The sequence below is a fragment of the Furipterus horrens genome, unplaced genomic scaffold (genome assembly GCF_987537825.1).
Source record: "Furipterus horrens unplaced genomic scaffold, mFurHor1.1.pri manual_scaffold_7, whole genome shotgun sequence".
NCBI classification, from domain to species: domain Eukaryota; kingdom Metazoa; phylum Chordata; class Mammalia; order Chiroptera; family Furipteridae; genus Furipterus; species Furipterus horrens.
Window position 1 is genome coordinate 130,785,432 of NW_028327177.1, and position 20,319 is coordinate 130,805,750.

At 37.0% G+C, this 20,319-nt stretch overlaps 1 protein-coding gene across 30 annotated transcripts in view; it reads right to left on the reverse strand.

The window, feature by feature from the left end:
- Window positions 1–1,671: 1,671 nt before the first annotated feature.
- The window catches only part of CLASP2 (cytoplasmic linker associated protein 2), a 150,145-nt gene continuing 131,497 nt past the window's right edge, over window positions 1,672–20,319 (reverse strand). For all 30 annotated transcript variants that reach the window (XM_090284448.1, XM_090284447.1, XM_090284455.1 and 27 more), the window contains 7 exons: window positions 19,374–19,527; window positions 13,280–13,508; window positions 10,763–10,956; window positions 10,137–10,265; window positions 6,882–7,088; window positions 5,255–5,371; window positions 1,672–3,195 (listed from right to left, as the gene is read on the reverse strand). In XM_090284448.1, coding sequence (XP_090140574.1) covers window positions 3,109–3,195; window positions 5,255–5,371; window positions 6,882–7,088; window positions 10,137–10,265; window positions 10,763–10,956; window positions 13,280–13,508; window positions 19,374–19,527 — 1,117 coding nt within the window. In that variant the 3' untranslated portion in view covers window positions 1,672–3,108. The remainder of the gene's footprint in view (window positions 3,196–5,254; window positions 5,372–6,881; window positions 7,089–10,136; window positions 10,266–10,762; window positions 10,957–13,279; window positions 13,509–19,373; window positions 19,528–20,319) is intronic.

Sequence of the window (20,319 nt, forward strand, 5' to 3'; positions counted from 1 at the left end):
GATCAACAAGCCAGGATTATGCTGCACAAGCACAAAGGAATACTTTGCTGACATTAGTAGTCATCCTATAGAAGAACAAAGAAAAGATTAATATATTCAAAATTTATTGTTAAATGCATGCACAGAAGAATAGAAGCAGTCAAAATATTAGCTGGTACTAATCTTGTCATTCTTCTGGTTAACAAAATTATTTAACATACCTTACGGTTTTCAATATTAAATCAAACTCCTTATTGTAGTATTCCACAAAATAGTAACACACTATATCAAGTGATGCTAATAGAGATAATTTTTTCTTCTTTGGTTTTCATTATTTTCCAAATATGCTACAATACTTCTTTAACTGGTAGGTTTTTAAAAAGCATAATTATAGACCTTTCTTTTGCATAGCTGTAAAATTATAATAATTGTAATAAGATGAAAAATACAGGAAGCAAAGATTTAAAAAAACCCTCGCGTATTATGGAGTAATATACTAATCCTCATTTTAATTTACTATAAATGTTATCCTAAATTAACAACTATAAAATAGACTTGAATTGACAAATAGGTCTGACCTAATAATAAGAGACCAGTTTTTAAGACATACCTTGGTAAAAAGTCATTTTGACTTATGTTTATAAGAATAAAATACGAAGAAGAGAGCAAATTTATTCCAAATTTGAAACCTCAGGTTCAAACCATATCTTACATGAAAATGTCAGGAGTCTATTATATATTTAAAAAACGCACAAGAAATAGGACATATTTTATCATCTGGAATTATATGCTTTTAATTACTTCTGAGCAGTGCAGTAAATGAATGACATTGGTAATTAGGAGAGAAATAGGAAAATATTTTAACCAGTTCTTTATCACCATTCTTCAATAGCTGACATCTAACTGTGTTTCTGGAATGAACAGATTAAGTGTATATTGTATACTGAAATTGGAATAGCCAATAACTTTGTTAAAGTCTTAACAATTAAAATTTTAAATGACTTTTTCATGTTTTTATATATTAGCTTTCACTTAGTCACATTAAATCATACTTTTCTATTACTTAGTTCATTTGTTTCTGAGTGCCTGCCTTTAGATGCCAGGTGCTTGCTCTAAGTTTTCAAGCAGAGTTATTATTCAGCCTAAGTTACTCTATCTAGTTGTCCACAGTGGTTAAAGCAGGACCTTTTAAGAACAGATCAAAATTAAATCAACATTTAGATTAAAAATAATTATACAACATACCAAAGGTCTTTGAACATAAATGATTACTAAGAAGTGTTCAATGCTTAAAAGGCCTTTTCATCTTAAAACTATAATATATATATGCATATATAACTATATATATATATATTTGATTGTGGTTGCTACACCTGATAAATCTTTTCTTCTCAGATGCACTTATAAAATTCATTGCTATATAACCTTTTAAAGGTTTTTTAAAAACCCAGCTAAAAATGACTTGTCACACAGTGAGACAGCAACACAACTGATAAACATTGTTCATTTTTCAAGTAATGTTATGTACAGTTTTATTGCCAGTATATGCACAACAGTAAGCATAGAACTATAAATACACAATGTAATTAACAGTAGAAAACAAAATTGTTACAGGTAAAGGGGAGGAGATATAGAGAAATTTTTCCTGCTGCTAGAACAGAAACAAAGGTAAAAGCCTATGACAAATCATTCAGTACTTTCGTTTTAAAGTCTTTACATACATTTCTACATTTTTTTCAATTAAACAAAGAAAGTACAGGTAACTCTGTAACAACAGCAAATTGCTCCCTAATAGCTATTTGCCTTTCCAGTCAAATTCACGTTATGATAGGATTAAAAAAAACTCAAGATGAGCAATCATTAGTATCCTGGTTCCAAATTATCTACTTTTGTCTTTCACCAAAACAGGTAATTTTTGCAAGTTGGCTGCACACGGAAAGAATAGATGTAGCAAAAGGTGATTTAAAAAAGTAACAGAAAATCACCCTTTAGATAGTTTTCCAAAAGACACTATAGGCAGCAGCTCAGTTAAAAGTATTAGCCCTGAAGAGGTAGAGAACTTGAGCCCATTATACAAGGTAATAGCCTTGGCACCATCTTCTCTCTCATCAGGATCAACGTTTTCAAGTAAGATAATTTCATGGTAAAAGGAAACCAGGTTCCACCATTCAAACAAAAGGTGCTGGTCGACTCCCATGTCTCAATAATTAGTCTGTTTATTAAATGAGAAACAGAAGACTGTCAAGGACACACATGCACTTGATTTTTTTTTGTCTGTCTCCATTATCAAGTTTATTCATAAGTGAATTTGATATTAATAAATATAAAAAAGCATCATTCACAACAAAGACAAACAAACCAAAAACCCTGCAATGAAACCTTCTATTTTAATAAGTATCAAGAAAAAGACAGGCAGATGATTTGGTGCAGCTTTCTTGAGGGATCAGAGAGGGAACATGTTTTAAATAAAGATGGCAAGATCAATAACCAACAAACTATCAGTTTTACAAAACTGGCAGATTCTGTAACATTTCCCTTTGAGGTCTTAGTTGTAAACTACAGATAACCCCAAAGAAGTTGCAACTAATGACATGTATCACCATCACACTGACAGAGTCCAGCTGTAGTTCAAATTAGTCTGCTTTGTTTCACGTCATTTCAGTATTTCCAGCATAGGACATGATAGGAAACAAAACTCAAAAGTAGCAATAAAAATATTATTCTGCATTTGAATAAAGTCAAAAAATGTTTTAGACTGTTAAACTTTTAAAGCTTTAAGCATTCCTATTTAACCAGCATTAAAAAAATTTATACAGTCATAACACTGGCAAAGGTTAATGGGAAGACAAATAAGTACAAATATGTGAAATGGTGAGTTCGACTTAAAATTACTTTGTATTGATCAATGGTTGTTAATACTGCTTCTTCTTGAATTTGGAATAACTATCGTAAAAGTTACATGCAGACTGAGGATAGTCCTCTGTTACAGAAAATACAAAACAAAACAAAAAACTAAAACTAGGAAACAATGGTAAGTTCCAAAAGATGTATTTGAAAATTTCCTTTCATCAATGAGGGTGGTCTGTCTGTCCTTTCTTTGAGAGGCCTGGTTCACCTTGACCAGCTTCACTAACTTTGTCCAGAAACGTCAGTAGTGGGATCAGCTCCTCCGGAGCCTGTCTGTGCACGTTTGATGTAAAGATTCAGTAGCTTCATCTGCAGATTGAAACCAAACATGTCATTTGAGCAGGCTGCTCTATATTATAATATAATAATCTCTTAAAAATTATATACACATATATGAGCTTTAAAAGATATTTTTAAACTGAGGGGTTATTATAATGCCTGTTATTGCTGAAAATTATAAATTACAAATTTTTTTCTAATCTGTTTGTTCATGATTGAGTAGTCTATCTAGCATGTCCATTAAAAAAATGTTGTAGTGTTAACATATAAAAATGCAAAAAGTCACCATTAAGACAATAATGACAAACATTTAAACACTATGTGCTATACAATATACTAACGGCTTTACATAATTCCTTTTCATCATCAATACATTTTTTATATGGGGATATCGAGATACAAAATGTGTGAGTCACTGCCGAAGGTTTCAGGGACAGGTAAGAAGTAGGCCAGCAGAAGAAATTAGGCACCTGGGTTCTTGGACCCAAGACCTTAGACAACAATGCCACCGTCCTCTTAATTAAAATGTTTTTGATTTCTCTGCATAATTTTTCTGTCTTTACTGTATGAGACCATATTTTTATGAAGTTTGTAATTGGTGCACATATAATTGTGTTCTACTTTTTCCGTATGTCATTTCCAAATATTTTTTTCTCATCCAGCTACAGTCTTCATATGCAACATTACTGGCTGCTTGGTATTTCAATAAAGTGCTGAATTTTAATTCTTCTACAGACAACTCTGGATTCTTAGGACCTAATTTAAGCTCATCACAAAAGGTGGGATGCATTTTTCTTTGAAAACCACTTTACTGTTGAAAGTTTGCCTTTTTAACATTAACTCTGATTCAAAAGTTTTTAACCCAGTGTCCATGGGCTTCAGGAATTCACTGAATCCTCTGAAATCCTGTATTTATTTATTTTTCTTGAGATAAGATTTTACCTAAATTTCAAAGACTTAGGTAAAAAAATCTTAACCCAGAAAGGGTTAAGAGTCACTGCTTTAATCTATGTGTTGACTGTAACCTATATAGATAGTTAATGTAAGTGACAGCCTCGGTTCCCATGCCCTCCCCCTCCCCGATAGCGGGGAGCGTCAAGCCGAGCTCCGTTCAGACTTGATCAGCCCCCAGACTCACACCTGCACGATAAGGACTGAGTTCAATAGTTTCTTTTTTCTTCTCCCTTATAAAACAGCCCCCTCCTTTCCTAGGACCATGAAGTCAGGCCATTCATGGCATGGATTCCTCCCCGCCTGCTAATTCGCTCAATAAACTTCTTTTCTTCTGCTTGCTGTGTCCTCATGGTTCTCTGAGCAACACCGTTCTTATAGCACAGTGTATACCTTAGCTCGTTTTCCTTTATGTGTATTTTTCCTGCACTCTTGCTATTTTAAACATAAATATAACCATAGTAATGACAATCATTAGGATTTGAGAAAACTCTTTAACTGAAGGCAAGTGTCTACTTTTAAAATGTTTATAACCCGTAATTCAACAATCACAATTAATCCTTACCCCCTAAAATTCAAAATTTTGATAGCATCAAAGAAATGAGAAAAGCAAGACTTATTTCATTGATTTAAGCCTTAAGAACTAATTGGAAAAGTTATTTTAACATGCCAAATCAAAGTTGTACACTTCTCTGGATCAAAAAAAAAAGAAAGAGAATAAATATTTATCATAGTTTGCAGGGGGAAAATTTAAATATGTTCAAGTGTTCCATTATTTTGGGAGATACAAAGTAATCCACAAATATATAACCCTATCTATTTTTAATTAAACACTCTTTGGGAGTAAGGATTTGGTGGCGGGAATGGCAAAGAAATTGGTTATTTTCAAGAACCAGAAGCTATAGGCATTTTTTTCACAGCAATCTACCAACAACTCTACCAAACTACTGACTTCACCAGAGTGATAAATATGAATGCAGAAATAGCTAAAATGCAATTGGTAGGAGGAATAAACTGAATGTTCAAAGCATGACTTATTAAAGGCTGAATATAAATGTACCCTTTAACATAAACAAAAAAATAAATTTTGAAGAATGTACCATGGCCACCATCCCTAGAACAAAGCAGCTCTACTTACTTTACTGCCGGTGAGCTGACTGAGATGAGGTTTCAGTTCATCACCAATTACTGCATGAACAGCCACCAGGCAGAAGACACAAGCTTTCCGAACACTGCTCTCTGAATTATCATAACCCTAAAAAGAAAAGTCCTTATTAGCCCTCCTGAAGGATCAGAGATAAGTACCATTCTAACAGAGACAGAAGATGCAACTCAAAGATGAGATCTCAAGCTTTACTGACCAGTAACTTTTCACCCTTTTCGGGCAGAGACATGCCCTTCTCTCCTTCCATTCCCCCTCGGCACCTCCACTGTTAGCCTTCCTTATCAGCTTCTTTCTTATTTAGTCTGGAAAGCTGCAATGCTCTGACTCTGAGGCTGCCCCTTTGCCAATCCACCCTGCAGAAAGTCTCCAGATTAACCTCCCTAAAGGATTCAGTTTTAGAGAAATCAATAGCTCCTCACTATCCAATAAAACCTCAACTCCTTGGCCTGGTAGTCAAGGTACTCCTATAATCCAGGTTGAATTAAGCTGAATTTCTGGCCCATCCCTACCACTATTCTAAACTCTTCATTCAACAACATTTATTTAGTACCCATTATATATATGTTATTCTTAGTATCAAAGCATAGACCAAGGAGAAGGATACTTGGATCTTATCTTCAAGAACCTCACAATTTAAAATTTTGGGGCTTAGAATAGTCACAAAGGTAATGCTATAGATGCACAAAGAAATAAATGATTCTCTTCAGGGTAAGTCTTACTATAGACACAATACATTAGTCAGCCATTAAAATTACATAATAGAATATTATTTATTGATAGAGAAATGTCACAATTAAGTTAATCAAAGCATGTTACAAAGTATAATCTCGTTTTTTGTTACAATGTTTACATGAATAGGTTTGTGTGCATAGAAGAAAATACATATGAATGTAAATTAATATAACCACTTTGGAGAGAAATCTGGTAATACATAGGGATTCTACTTCTAGATATATACATATAAGTACAAGAAGACATTAACAAAAAATTTCATTGTAATATTTATTTGTGTTAATTAAAAAGGAAAACAACTCACATTTCCATCAGCAGATGGATAAACATGTTGAGGAATAAACGCAAGTGGAATATTATTTGGCCAAAAAAGGAATGAAATTTGAATACATGCTACAACATGAATGAACCCTAAAAATATTATGCTAAGTGAAATAAGCCAGCCACAACAGACAAATACTGTATGATTCCACATACATATATGAGGAACCTAGAAAGCGGACTAGAGACAGAAAGAACACAGATTACCAGGGACTGGGAGGAGAAAGAATGAGGAATTATTGATTAATGGACACAGAGTTTCCATCTGGGATGATTAAAAAGTTTTGAAAATGGACAGTGGTGGTGGTTGTGTAACATTATAAAAATATTTAATGCCACCAAACTGCACACTTAAATATGACTAAATGGTAAATTTTATATTATGTGTAGTGTACCGCACACACAGCTATTTCTGGAACATTTTTGCTTTGGACATCCAGGACAGTATAGGCAGGCTTGCTCGTGCCATTCGTGGTGCCTGGAAAGTGCCTAACGTAACTGAACCCCCAGTCTGTCACAGCTTGTGCCTCCAAGCGTAGCTGCTTACCTGTATTAGGCCTGGCATAATCTCTGGCAGAAGCAGATTGAGCGTCTCCTTCGACACCCTCTCGATCACTTTAGTCTGCATCTTGATGGCAGCGAGGTTAATCGGGTAGTCCGCCGTCTGGATGATGGGGCAGAGCACTTTGATGCACTGCTCGGGGCTGATGGACGTGGCCAACACGGACGCGGCCTCCTCTGCAGACCTCACCACCTGGAACAAAGAGCAGATTAAGCAGGGAAAGTGGTTTTTTAAAAAAAATTCATATTGTGTCCTGTTAGTACAAACTTCATGAAATAGGCAATAGGACATAATATCTGGGATTTGCTTTAAAAACATTATAGTAAACGAATAAACATAAAAAGTTAAGAGTACTGATTAAACAGGGTTGGCCAAATGTCAGTAACCTTGGAAGTGAGAAAATGGATTCACGGAGCTTTGTTACACCCTTTTTCCTTCTTTAGGGATTCTTTAATGTTGGCGAAAGCAGGTTTAAGATCATACTGTGGTCCGGTTGTGCAGGGAAGTGAAGGCCCCATTCACCTGGACCACAGTGCAGAGCCTTCACCAGCCACACTGGGACGCTGCTCGGCACGAGTCCTCTCTACCCCGGGGTGCTTCTGCCCTTTTTTATCACGTTATTACAAAATCAAACATTCAATATGTTATCAAGTTAACATGCTATTTCTCCTGTTCACAATGATTTTCTTTCCTTCTGTATTGGGCTTCGGGCGGGTCGAACACTGGCTTTGCCAGAAAAAGAAGAAATGGTTGTCTGTCTTCTTATTAGAACCTGTAATCTTTAAAGATGGTCTTGAAAACAAGTAAAAATTATTGCTTTTGATGCTTCTTTGGTAGTGTCTCCCTTATGACCTCACCCTGTGAGAGGTGCTCAAAAGGTACAGTGGAAAATACACTGAAAGTCAGAAGAACCAGGACTAATTCCAGTTTAAGAATGTTAACTTTACCACTTAGAAAAATAAGGATGCTACAGGTATAATTTCAGTCAAAACATGGTTAATTATAAATATTAGTTTTTCAGACCTTCAGCAAAATGCTACAGATGTACCACTACTAAATACTAGCTGAATTTTAAAAAATCTGACTAATAATACATACATATTTAAAAGTTATGACTCATACGGTTCAGTCACATCTTTTGAATAGTGAATTACAGTGTTTCAATATCTTCATATCCTTACCAACATTTCTTATTGCCTTTCTTCTTAGTATGTGTGAAGTGCTATCTCACCGTGGTTTTAATGTTGTTGAGAATCTTTTCATGCGCTCATTTAGGCCATTTGTATATCTCCTTTGAAGAAATGTTAATCCCAATCTTCTGCCAACTTTTTAAGTGGGTTGTCTTTTCATTGTTGGTTTGTAAAAGCTCTTTATATGTTATGATTGTTAGTTGCTTATCAGACACACAAGTCACAAAAATTTTCTCCTACTCTGTGGGCTGCTTTTTTACTTTCTTGACAGTGTCCTTCAAATCACAAAAGTTTTTAATTTTGATAAAGTTCATTTTTCTTTTTTTTGTTATTTTTAAGTACTTCTACTTCTGGCATTCTAGCTAAGAAACTACTGCCACCCTGAATGGTGTGGTTCAGTGGACTGAGTGCAGGACTGCGAACCAGGGGTAACCAGTTCAATTCTTGGTCTGGGCACATGCCTGGGTTGCGGGCCAGGTCCCCAGTTGGGGGCATGTGAGAGGCGACCTACCAATGTTTCTCTTGCACATCGATGTTTCTTTCCTTATCTATTTCCCTCCCTTCCCCTTCCTCTAAAAAAATAAATTAAAATCTTTAAAAATAACTACTGCCTAATCCAAGGTAACAAAGATTTACACTTACGTTTTCTTATGAGATTTTTATAGTTTTAGCCCTTAGATTAACCTTTGACTGATTTTGTCCCACTGCTATTTTAACTTTCCTTTTTTGACTTCTGCTCATGTCTTGGTTTTACGAGAGACCCCTAACGCTATTGTTTGTGCTTTCTCTTAGAATGGCAGTCCTTATTTGAAATTTCATTTTCTAATTATTTCTGAGATTTTTAAGAAAAATTCTCACGATTAGCTCATCAATGTCCCTGGTGGTGGTGGCAATATCAGGCTCTTTCAGGCAAGCTGTCCTCATTGTTTTATTTAATGACTTTTAACAGATATCCAGCTCATAGAGGAAATCTACCACTTTAAAATAGTAATGAATCTTGATCACTTATCTGAAAAAATCAAATTTTTATTGATAAGTGGAATGTAAAGATAACATTAATAAACTCTCAGTAAAAAACTGAAAGTGAAATGAAGAATTAAATGTAATCGGATAATTTATTTCCTAGAGCTAGCCTATTTTAGGCAAAAGATCATGATATCTCCATGATTCATTCACTAGAAAAGAATACATGCTTGTATCTCAATTGGACATTACCTTGAAAATCAAGGTAAGTGTTCATCAGAGAAATGATTGATAAGCGTACTTTTTAAGCAACACTTAATGTTTCACACAATGTAGTAGTCCCCCTGTTATCTATGGGCTCGGTGACCCACAGTCAATCACAGTCTGAAAATATTAAATGGAAAATTCCATAAAGAAACAATTCATACATTTTGAATTTCAGACTATTCTGAGCAGCATGATGAAAACTGCATCACCCTACTCTGTCCCACCCAGGACGTGAATCATCCTTTTGTCCAGCATAGCCCATGCTACATACACTACTGCTGGTTCGTCACTTAGCAGCCAGATCGCTCATCATACCCACTGTAGCACTATCACAGTGCTTATGTTCAAGTCACCCTTATTTGACTTCATAATGACCCCAATACACAGGAGTTGTAATGCTGGCAATTCAGATATGCCAGAGAGAAGCTGTAAAGTGCTTCCTTTTAGTGAAAAGGTGAGCACAGTTCAATAAAATATTTTGAGAGGGAAAGACCACATGCATATAACTTTTATTACAGTATAGTTATAATTATTCTGTTTTATTATTAGTTGTTGTTATCTCTGACTGTGCCTAATTTATAAATTAAACTATCATAGGCATGCACATATAGGAAAAAACTATGTGTACATATATATATGTGTGTGTGTGTGTGTGTGTGTGTGTGTGTGTGTGTGTGTGTGTGTATAGTTCGGCACTATTCCCAGTTTCTGGATATCCACTGGGGCAGATCTTGGAACATCCCCTGAGAATAAGGCGGAGTCTGCTGTAATATCATATGTACTAGGAATAAGATAATAACTTAGGTGTCAAGTAACTTACCTCTTTATGAGGATCTTTATGTGCTTCCAATGTTTTCATGACAGTCAGTTCTGCATAGTTTTTAAATCTTGCTGGTTGATGCCTCAGGATTTCTTTTAAAACCTTTAATGCCAAAGCCCTGATTGTAGGCTAAGAAGAAACATTTTAATGTTTTTAATATTTTGGGTTGTAGAAAATCTTTTACATTTTCTATGCCTGAAAATATAGAGTCTTAATATTGGGGTGGAGGTTGGGAAATGATTGACAACTGCAAAAAAGTATGTGGTATATTGCATAATTAAGTTTTCACATCTCTAGCTGAAAACATATCACACATCTTAAATATGTCAAAAACTGAGAGCCAACTAATTCTGTTAAAAAGGAGGTCTTATTTCTGAACTAATTTAAAAAGGCAAAACAAGTAACTTGTAGTATAAAAGGTTTGTCAGCCACCTCTCTTTGTCAGTTTTTCAAAATCACTGAGCTACTTGATTTTGAAGAAAAAGCACTTTATAGTGAACATTTCATGCAGAAAGCAGCAGCAGAACAGACTCGTATTCCCCATTTCCAAATCTATGTAGTACTTGCAATGACATGTAACCCAAGGCAGGAGAAACAGGCTATTATTTACATATTGTGCCATTTACCTCTTTGTCCCCAAGGGTTTCAAGCAGTAAAAGTAATATTGTTTTGAAGTGTTCATCCCAAACGCTAAAAGATTCTTCCTGTGTTAGTTTCATAAGTTCATAGAGAGCAATTTTTCTTTCTTCTACACGTTCATTATGGTTAGACAACTCCTTCAACAACTCTGCAACCAGGTCAGAATGGTCCAGGGAAAGATCTGTCAAAAGGACAAGACATTCATTCTGTAACTTTATAGGTCACCTCTCACAAGTATGAGGATAACAACTTCATAACATGAAACACAATGTTGGTCATAAAAAAAAAACAACAAAAACCCAAGTACTTTTCTCTTCCATTTATCATCTTCTAAACACCAATTCTAGTTTAAAACGTTTTATAATAAAAATTCATAAGAGAAAATAGTATAATGAACTCTCGATCACCCATCGCCCAGATTTTACTATTATATTTTACCATTTTTACTTCATTTTCATGCCTCCTTCCATTTTTTTTCCTGAAACATTTGTCACAAATACCAAATATTTCATTCTTACATACTTAAGTACGCATTTATGATGTCATCCCAGGAAGCAATATCACTGGATTTAAATGGTAGCAACTTGATCCCACTGCTATAGAGTTCCCCACCAGCCTTTTAACTAATGGTTTCATCCACTGAGTGTTGCTGAATCAATTCTTTTATTAGGGGTTAAAAATGAGCTGGAATTCTTCTATAGAGAATAACTTTAATTACCCTGAAATCTAGTTTAATAGAAGACACTGAATAAATACTTAATATATTTCCTTTTACATTTCAGAGTCAAGAGTTGGGCCCAATGTTATTAAGTTTTCACTTATTTTTGCTTTTTTAAAGTACAATTATGACCTCATGAATTTTATGAGTGTTAAAGGACACTTATTTTCACAACAGTCATCAGATACTACTTTGAATCATTTTTGTAGCAAAAAGTTAAACCCACAAGTTCACATTAGAACATTACAAAATAGCAGAGTTCTTCCTAAATTCTTTTGATGATAAAATATACCATAAGTTCAGGCCTTGAGGGACTTGGGCAGGCAGCCTGAGCTTGTGCCACAGACTCTTCTACTTACTAACTTCTTCTATGAAAAATAAAGTAAAATAAAGAATAACTACCAAACATAGTGCCTGAGCCTGGAAGGCACACCTGGGGCCACTCCTCTCCTGAGTCACCAGGAAAGACCTTGACACCATGGAGCTGTATTCTCTGTCAGTCCACCTGGTACGAGCACGCTGGCCTCTTGTGGGCGAGGACCACCATGTACGCTGACTCGGGCATCTGGGAGAGGGCTCTTGCCTACATAAGAAAAGGCTCAAGAGGAAAGCGCATTCTTCCCCCAAATGCTTTAAGGTTGCACTTTGCCAGATGGTTCACTATTGATCGTTAAAAACAAGCTACTGTGCCTCATCCTAGCAGCTGCTTAGCCTCTGACCTAGAGGGACTGATGCCCTGACAATATAGGTCTCAGGGAACACACAACTACAAGCAGGAAAGGAAAATTAGCAGTACTTAAACTGGCCAACTGTTTTACGCTCCTAACTAGGTAGTATCTCTCAAAACTTATACATCCCTTAACTGAGCACTTTTACCTCTAGAAATTTCTGAGGGTAAATTATGTACATGTACATAAAAGTTTTTGCCAAAATATGTTCACTGACAGCAACACTGGGGGAATAAAGGAAAATCAGAAACTACCTAAATGTGGTTTTGAGGGGGAGACTTTCAACTTTATCTACAGGTAGTTATATATTAGCATACATTGCTTGAGTCTTCAGAAAAAAAATTAATGGATCATGTCAATTGTAGAGGGAAATGTAGTTCTTATTAAAAATAACTAAAAAACTTCAAGTGTTTCATAAATTCTAATCAGTTTTTATACATTTCTTCTGAAGCTTACTGTGATCAGGACGGGTAGTACAGCATCTCCACCCCGTTTTAGACTAAGCAAGTAAGACTTAGGAAGGTCAACCAATTTATCAGGCTAATGAGCTTAGTAATGGTGAGCTTACACTTAAGTCCATTATAAGCCTAAGAGCTTAGACCTAGGCAGACTCCAAATCCTAATGGGAACTGTTCCCATATTTGGTCCTTGGATATATCTTATTAAAGATTTTGTTTATGCCTTCATACTTAAAAGTCTATTTTAAAGAATGGGTATTCCTTCAAAGAGTTTTGTCATTCTGATTAAAAAATTAATGACTGAATGCTGTCTGAAGATAAATTTATAAGCTACAATTGATTTCAGTTATTTCTGGGAGGCCATTAAGGTTTTCTTCATATCAAGGATGATCTCAGATGATTACTCTGTTTCTCATTCTAGGGAAGATGGCTACCAAATAATTAGAAATGAGCTCCTAGAAGACGATAGGTAACATCACCATCCCAAAGACCCTCCTTACTTTTTAAGTTATCAAAAAAGAGCATATGTATTTCTTTTGTTTCATAGATTACCAGTCCCACAAAACACAGGTGGCGGCAGCAGTAGGACGCAGAACATACCATCAGGAAACTGGTCGGCATCATCATCAAACATGGCTTCCTTGAGGGCAGACTTATTGAAGGGACTGATGCTGTCTGAATAGTTATACGGATTATAGTCTCGAGCGCGTGGAGAGGAGTGGGCAGGCATGGAATGCAGCAATGAAGCTTTATTATCAAGGGCTGTTTGGCTTGAATCAGTAGCGTCCCCTCCTGCTCTTGGGTCAGACATTCCAGGACCACCACACATCTATCAATGAGAAGGGGAAGGGAAAGCAAATGAACTCATTTTCAAGTAACAATTCAAAACTATTGAAAAAATGTTTCCCTACTGCTTAAAAGGCTATTTTAAAAAAGGTAACAATAACAAGCTGGGAAAAAATTATGTAATGAAAATCAATATGAGTTTAAATTTACATTCAATATGTCCAAGCTTATAGTAAAGATGTAAAGAAAACTGTTGAAGGCAAATAAAAACCATAAAAGAATACTGTCTCTAAAGAGCCTTAAGTGTCCTCGACAAAGGCCTGACCAAACAATATATACCATGTGACTAGCAATAGCATCTCTATGCCAATTAAAGATATAAAAGGACTTTCATTAACAACAAAGAACTAAAAGCTGTCAGATTCCATTAGTAAGGGAATAAATTATACAATGACAGTATGTCAACAAAGTGTGAGAAAACCAAATAAAAAAGCCCACTTTAAGCAAAAGAAAAGGCCTTAAGAAACTGCATAACTTTTGGAAAGATGCCTGATGGTAGTTTGTTTACATTAGTATGCTTATCAAAATAGCAATACTAACACCGATATTAATACCACCATCAAAACCATTACCACCGACTTCAGGTCAAAATGGCAGCACAGTTAAGTGTGGTACTTGCATCCTCCCACAACTCCATCAAAGTTACAACTAAACTAGGGAACAATCTGAAACCTAGCTCAATAGAAGTCCTACAACTAAGGAGATAAAGAAGCCACCACATCGAGACTGGTAGGAGGGTCAGAGACATGGACGGGCTGGTCCCACACCCACATGTAGCGGATAAGAATTGGAAAGGATACCTCAGTTGTGGAGGTGCCCCCAAGGAGTGAGGGGTCCCAGCCGTACACCAAACTCCCAGCCCAGGGTACCAGGGCCAGGAAGAAGAGTCTCCATAACTTCTGGCTGTAAAAACCAGCCGGGATTGTGGCTGAATGAGGCAGAGCGTTTCTAGAGTCCCAGGCAGTTTCCCTTAAAGAGCCCAAATACAAACTTACTTGGACCCATTTGCTCTGAGCTCTAGTGCTGGAGCAGCAGCTTCAAAAGCACCAGGGACATACAGAGAAGAACTGAATTCTCTGGCATCAGGGCAAAAGCTGGAGGGGCTGCTTCCCCCCAGACCCAAGTGCTAGCAGAGGCCACTGTTTCTGTGATGAACCCTCCCCTCACAGACCGGGCAGGTGGGCACCACACAGTCTCCTTCAATCTGGCAAACACTGTTCACCCTGCCCTGGCTCATGCTTCAGATTTTCCTAAATTTTCTCAAACAAGCAGTATCTGCCTCAGCATGCCCAAACCTCTTGCTAAGTGGCCCCAGACCTAGCACTAGAGACAGCTGGCTTTGGTGTGCAGCGTGGCCTCCCTTGGACACCTCCAAGTCCAGCACAAATAGCAGTGACCTGTAGGTAGCTTTGTAACTGGTGTCAGATGGCCACCAGCAGAACATAGACGGTGGCTGACCTTGGACTGCACTTCCTGGGAGGCCCCGGAGGCAGCACACCAAGTGAACAATTTTAGACCTTTGAAGCATCGCCACCCAACCATCTTCACAAGTGATACACTCAAGGAATAGACTCAGTGGGCACCAGAGCCCCGCTGAAGTAAGCCCTGCTCTGTGGGGTGGGCTCCTAGACAGGTGACCCAATACAGTGGTTGAAGCCAGTCTTGTAACCGACTGGCCTGGGGATAAATCCCATCCCACTGATGTGCCAAAGAAATAAAGGCTCGACTACAACGGGAGGGTGTACATAGCCCACATGGAGGAGTGTATCTTAAGTGCCCAACTCGGGGGAATAGCATGACTGTGCCACTGGGCCCTGCAGAACACCTACTACATTAGGCCACCCTACTAAGCCCAGGAGATGTAGCAGTTCTATTGATATATAGAATCAAACACAGGGAGGCTGCCAAAATGGGGATACAAAGAAAGATGTAACCAAATCAAAGAACAGAACAAAATTCCAGAAAAAGAACTAAACAAAATGGAGACAAGCAATCTACCAGGTGCAGAGTTTAAAGCACTGGTTATAATGATGCTGAAGGAACTCACTAAGAACTTCAATAGCATAAAAAAGAACATGGAAGCCAATAACAACAACAACAAAAAAGTCAGAAATGAAGGATACACTAACCGAAATTAAGAATAATTTATAGGGAATCAACAGTAGGGTACATGAGGCCAAGAATCAAATCTGTGATTTGGAATTTAAGTAAGCAAAAAACACCCAATTAGAACAGCAAAAAGAAAAAGAATCCAAATAAATGAGGACAGTGTAAGAAGTCTCTAAACAACTTCAAGTGTACCAACATTTGCATCATGGGGTTGCCGGGAAGAAAAGAGAGAGGGCAAGAAATTGAAATCTATTTGAAAAAAATAATGACAGATAACTTTTCTAACCTGGTGAATGAAACAGACATACAAGTCCATGAAGTGTAGAATCCCAAACAAGATGAATCCAAAGAGGCCCACACCAAGACACATCATAATTAAAATTCAAAAAGTTAAAGACAAAAAGAATCTTAAAAGCAGCAAGAGAAATACAGTTAGTTAACTACAAGGGAGTTCCACAGACTCAATTGATTTCTCAACAGAAACTCTGCAGGCCAGAAGAGATTGCAAGAATATTCAAAGTGATTAAAAAGACCTATGACTGAGATTACCCTACCCAGCAAAGCTATAATTTAGAATCGAGGAATAAAAAGAAATTCCCAGACAAGAAAAAGCTAACAGAATTCATCAGCACCTAACTAGTATTACATAAAATCTTAAAGGGTCTTCTTTAAGAAGAAAAAAATGATTAAAAGTATAAATAATAAAATGTTAATAAATACATATCAATAATCAACCGAGTCTTAAAACCAATATGAACAAGTAGAACTGATACAGATTCGTAAGATAAGGAGAACATTTTGAGTGTTGCCAGATGGGAGTGGGGCTGGGGAGAGAAGAGAAAAAGGTAAAGGAATTAAGGTTAGCCATGGGGGTGTACAGGGAATATAGTTAATAATATTCTAATAACTATGTATGGTGTTAGATGAATATGAGATTTATTGGGATAATTACTTCGTAACTTATATGTCTCATCATTGGGGCATATACCTGAAACTCATTTAATATTGTATGTTAAGTGTAATTAAAAAATAAAAACTGATTAAAAACAAGAAAACTGAAAAAGAACATGATTATCCCGTCATTATCACCACCATTTATTAAGCAATTATACACCAAGCCATTAGCTAGTCACTTTATAAATATTCTTCAAATTTTACTGTCCACCTATTAAATGCCAGGCATTGTCCTTGGCCTTGGGGGTGTACTAGTTAATAAAAGAGAGAATGATGTTTACCCTAAAGGAGTTTACATTCTAGTGGAGGGACAGAGGCATTACAAACACGTGAACGAAGGAAGTGTACCGTATGGTAGGAGGTGACTGCTGCATGGGAAGCAGTGTAGTATTAAAGGAATCGTGAATGCAGAGGTTGCATATTAAATACGGTGTCAGAGCAGGATTTACTGAGAAGCCATTTGAACAAAGACTTGAAGGAAGTGAGGAAATTAGCCGTGGGGCTATCTGTAGGAAACATGTTTAAGGCAGAGGAACGAGCCAAGACAAAGGCCCTGAGGCAAGAGCATGTCCAGAATGTTCAAGAAACAGCAAGGAGGTAATGTGGCTAAGGAAGAGTGAACAGGGAGGAAAGTAATAGGAGATGAAGTCAGAGAAGTAACAAGGGGAAGAAGTCTATTGTGGAGACAGGCTTTCACTCTGAGAGAGGGACCTCCGAGTTGTGAGCGGAGGAGTGAGAACAGACTACAGGACCACAAGGGCAAAATCAAGGTCAGTTAGGTGCCTATTTTAATAATCCAGGTGAGAGCACTGATGATGATGAGGGCTGGAAACAGAAAGGCAGTGGTGAGAAGTGGCTGGATTTTGGGTATACAGTATTCCCTCACTTATCGCAAGTATTATGTTCTAGACCCCCCCTCCCATGATAGGTGAAAATCCGCGAAGTAGGAACCTTACATTTATTTTAGTATTTATATATATTTTAAGGCTTTATAAACCCTTCCCACACACTTATAAACCATTCCCACTCCCTTATTAACCTTTCCCACTCCCTTATTAACCTTTTCCACACTTTTATAAACACTACTTATGTTCTTAAACATATTCTACACTCTTAAACCTGCGTAACTTTAACATACGTATACAGTACCGCAAAATCCCGCGATATAGCGAAAAATCCACGATAAATAATTAAATATAATATTTTTAAAAATCCCGCGATACAGTGTGGCCGCGATAAGTGAACTGCGATACAGAGAGGGACTACTGTTTTCTGAAAACACCATCAACAGATATCTCAAGAGACTGAGTATGGAGGACAGAAAAGAGAGAGGAGACAAGAGCAACTCTTTTGTCCAAGGTTTTTGCCTGAGCAAGCAGTGTTGCTATCAACTAAGACAGAAAAGGGCAGTTTTAGAGGAAAGGATGAGGAGTTCAAACAGGCAGCTTAATGTATGACTCTGGAGCTCAGGGGAGTTCAGGTCTGGGATGGATGAAGTCATGTGATTTATTATAATCATCATAACCTCAAAGGTATGCAGTAATACCCCAATTTTGCTAATGAGGACAATGAGGCTCAGAAGCGACAATATGACTAGCTAATAACTGCCAGGAACCAGGATTCGAACTCACTTATGCCAGAATCCAGTACCTGAGCTCCCCACAATGTGCCCTGTCTTGGGTGGAGGAGTCTCAGTTAAGCAGTGATTGTTACTAATCTGTCATTACTACCACATGTAGCTTTTGGGATAGGAAACCTTAAATGTGAGTGGTGAGCTGGTCTTAGCATCCAGTTTACTGGACCATCTGCCAGATGGTCTGAGGAGGGCAGAAGAGGCGGCCCTTTCCAGAGACGTGCTGAAGCACTACAGGGCTCTATAGTTTTGCAAACCGACAAACCACGCATTCCTGAGGAAAGAGTGGGATGGTTTATTTTGAAAAAGTTAAACTGTCAGAAAAAAGTCTTAACAGAGTAAAAATGTAACTGCTCTTTGTGTAATAACAGCAAAAGCAACAAGCTGCACAGCAATTCCAATATCAGAAAGATAATGCAAATCACTATCACCGCACTTAACAGAAAAAAATCTAAATGCCTTATTTAATCTTAGAACACTCACGTGCCATTCCTCCACCTTTTTAGTTTTTAATCCTCACATGAGGACATGCTTATTAATTTTAGAGAGGGGAAAGGAGGGAGAGGGAGAGAAGCATCCATCGGTTGCCTCTTGAATGTGCCCCAATTGGGGTCCGAACTTGTAAGCCAAGGCATGTGCCCTGATCAGGAATTGGTTTATGGGACTATGCTCCAACCAACTGAGCCACAACCAGCCAGAGCCCCCCATTTTTTCATAATGCTCTAACTACTGGATTTCGCCCTGGCTGTCAACTACACTAGCTTATTCTCACCTAATTTTCTTTGCTCTTCCTATTTCTTTTAAGGAGTTCTCCTCTCCTGTATTTAGGTCTCAAAGCAAATGTCACCTTCTGATAGAAGACTTTCCTGATCACTTAATCTAAAATAGATTCACTTTATATTTTAAGCTAAAACTCCATAGTACTCAGCTCTATCTGAAAATTTACAAGGAACTTGAGGGCATAAATCTGCCTTCTAACTCTAAGATCCATGGTAGGTACACAGTAAATATTTGTGACTGCCTCCTAGAAAATTATGTTTGAAAATGACAGGAACAAAGTTAAAAAAAGAACAAAAAAACAAAGAAGAAAAAACCCCAAATCAAAAATTCTTCATGAAAAAGTGTGCAATGTAAGAATATTCAAATACTCACTGAATCACCATCATCTTTTTTAGAATCCCTTTTCAATGGTTCATTCATATCTTCTTGACTACGGAAGCTGAAATTCTGAATTGCTTCAGTGACACCTCTGAGAGAGCTATAAATATCTTCAGAGTTCATATTTTCTGTGTCATAATCAAATGCACTAGAAAAGACAAGAACAATTTTTATTTATATGCAGTTTTAAAATACAAACATACTTGAGGAGATCATATAGGATCCTGATAAAGATGGGATTAGAGAATATATATTCCCCAAAGCAAATAAAATCCAACAGCTATAAATGATTAAAGGACATGTCCCTTTATCCACCCATTAAGAGTAGGTTACAGTGACTCTAACAACATAACAATTGGTTTGTCTTTTTACCTTTAAAAATATTCTGATTAACCAGGGGGTCAGCAAACTATGACCCCTGAAATGTAAGAATGTTTTTTACATAAAAAAAAAAAAAAAAACTCACCAAAGGGCATTATTGATTTTAGAGAGAAGGGAAGGGAGGGAGAGAGAGAGGCAGAGAAACACTGACATGAGAGAGAAACACTGACTGATTGCCTCTTGTATGCGCCCCAACCAGGGACCAAACCCGCAACCAAGGCATGTGCCCTAACCGGGAATTGAACCCGAGACCTTTCAGTTAATAAGTGACACTCCAACCAATTGAGCCACACCAGCCAGGGCTACATTTTTAAAATAGTTGAAAAAGAAAAATCAGAATAGTATTTTATGACACATGAAAACTATATAAAATCAAATTTCAGTGTGACTAAATAAATGCATATTAGAACACAGCGACGCTCATTTACTTAAATATTGTCTGTGGCTATTTTCTTCCTGTAACATCAGAGTTGAGTAGAGGTCACAAAGACTGCATGACCCACAAAGCCTGAAATATTTATCAGATGGCCCTTTACAGAAAGTTTGTTAACTCCTGTGA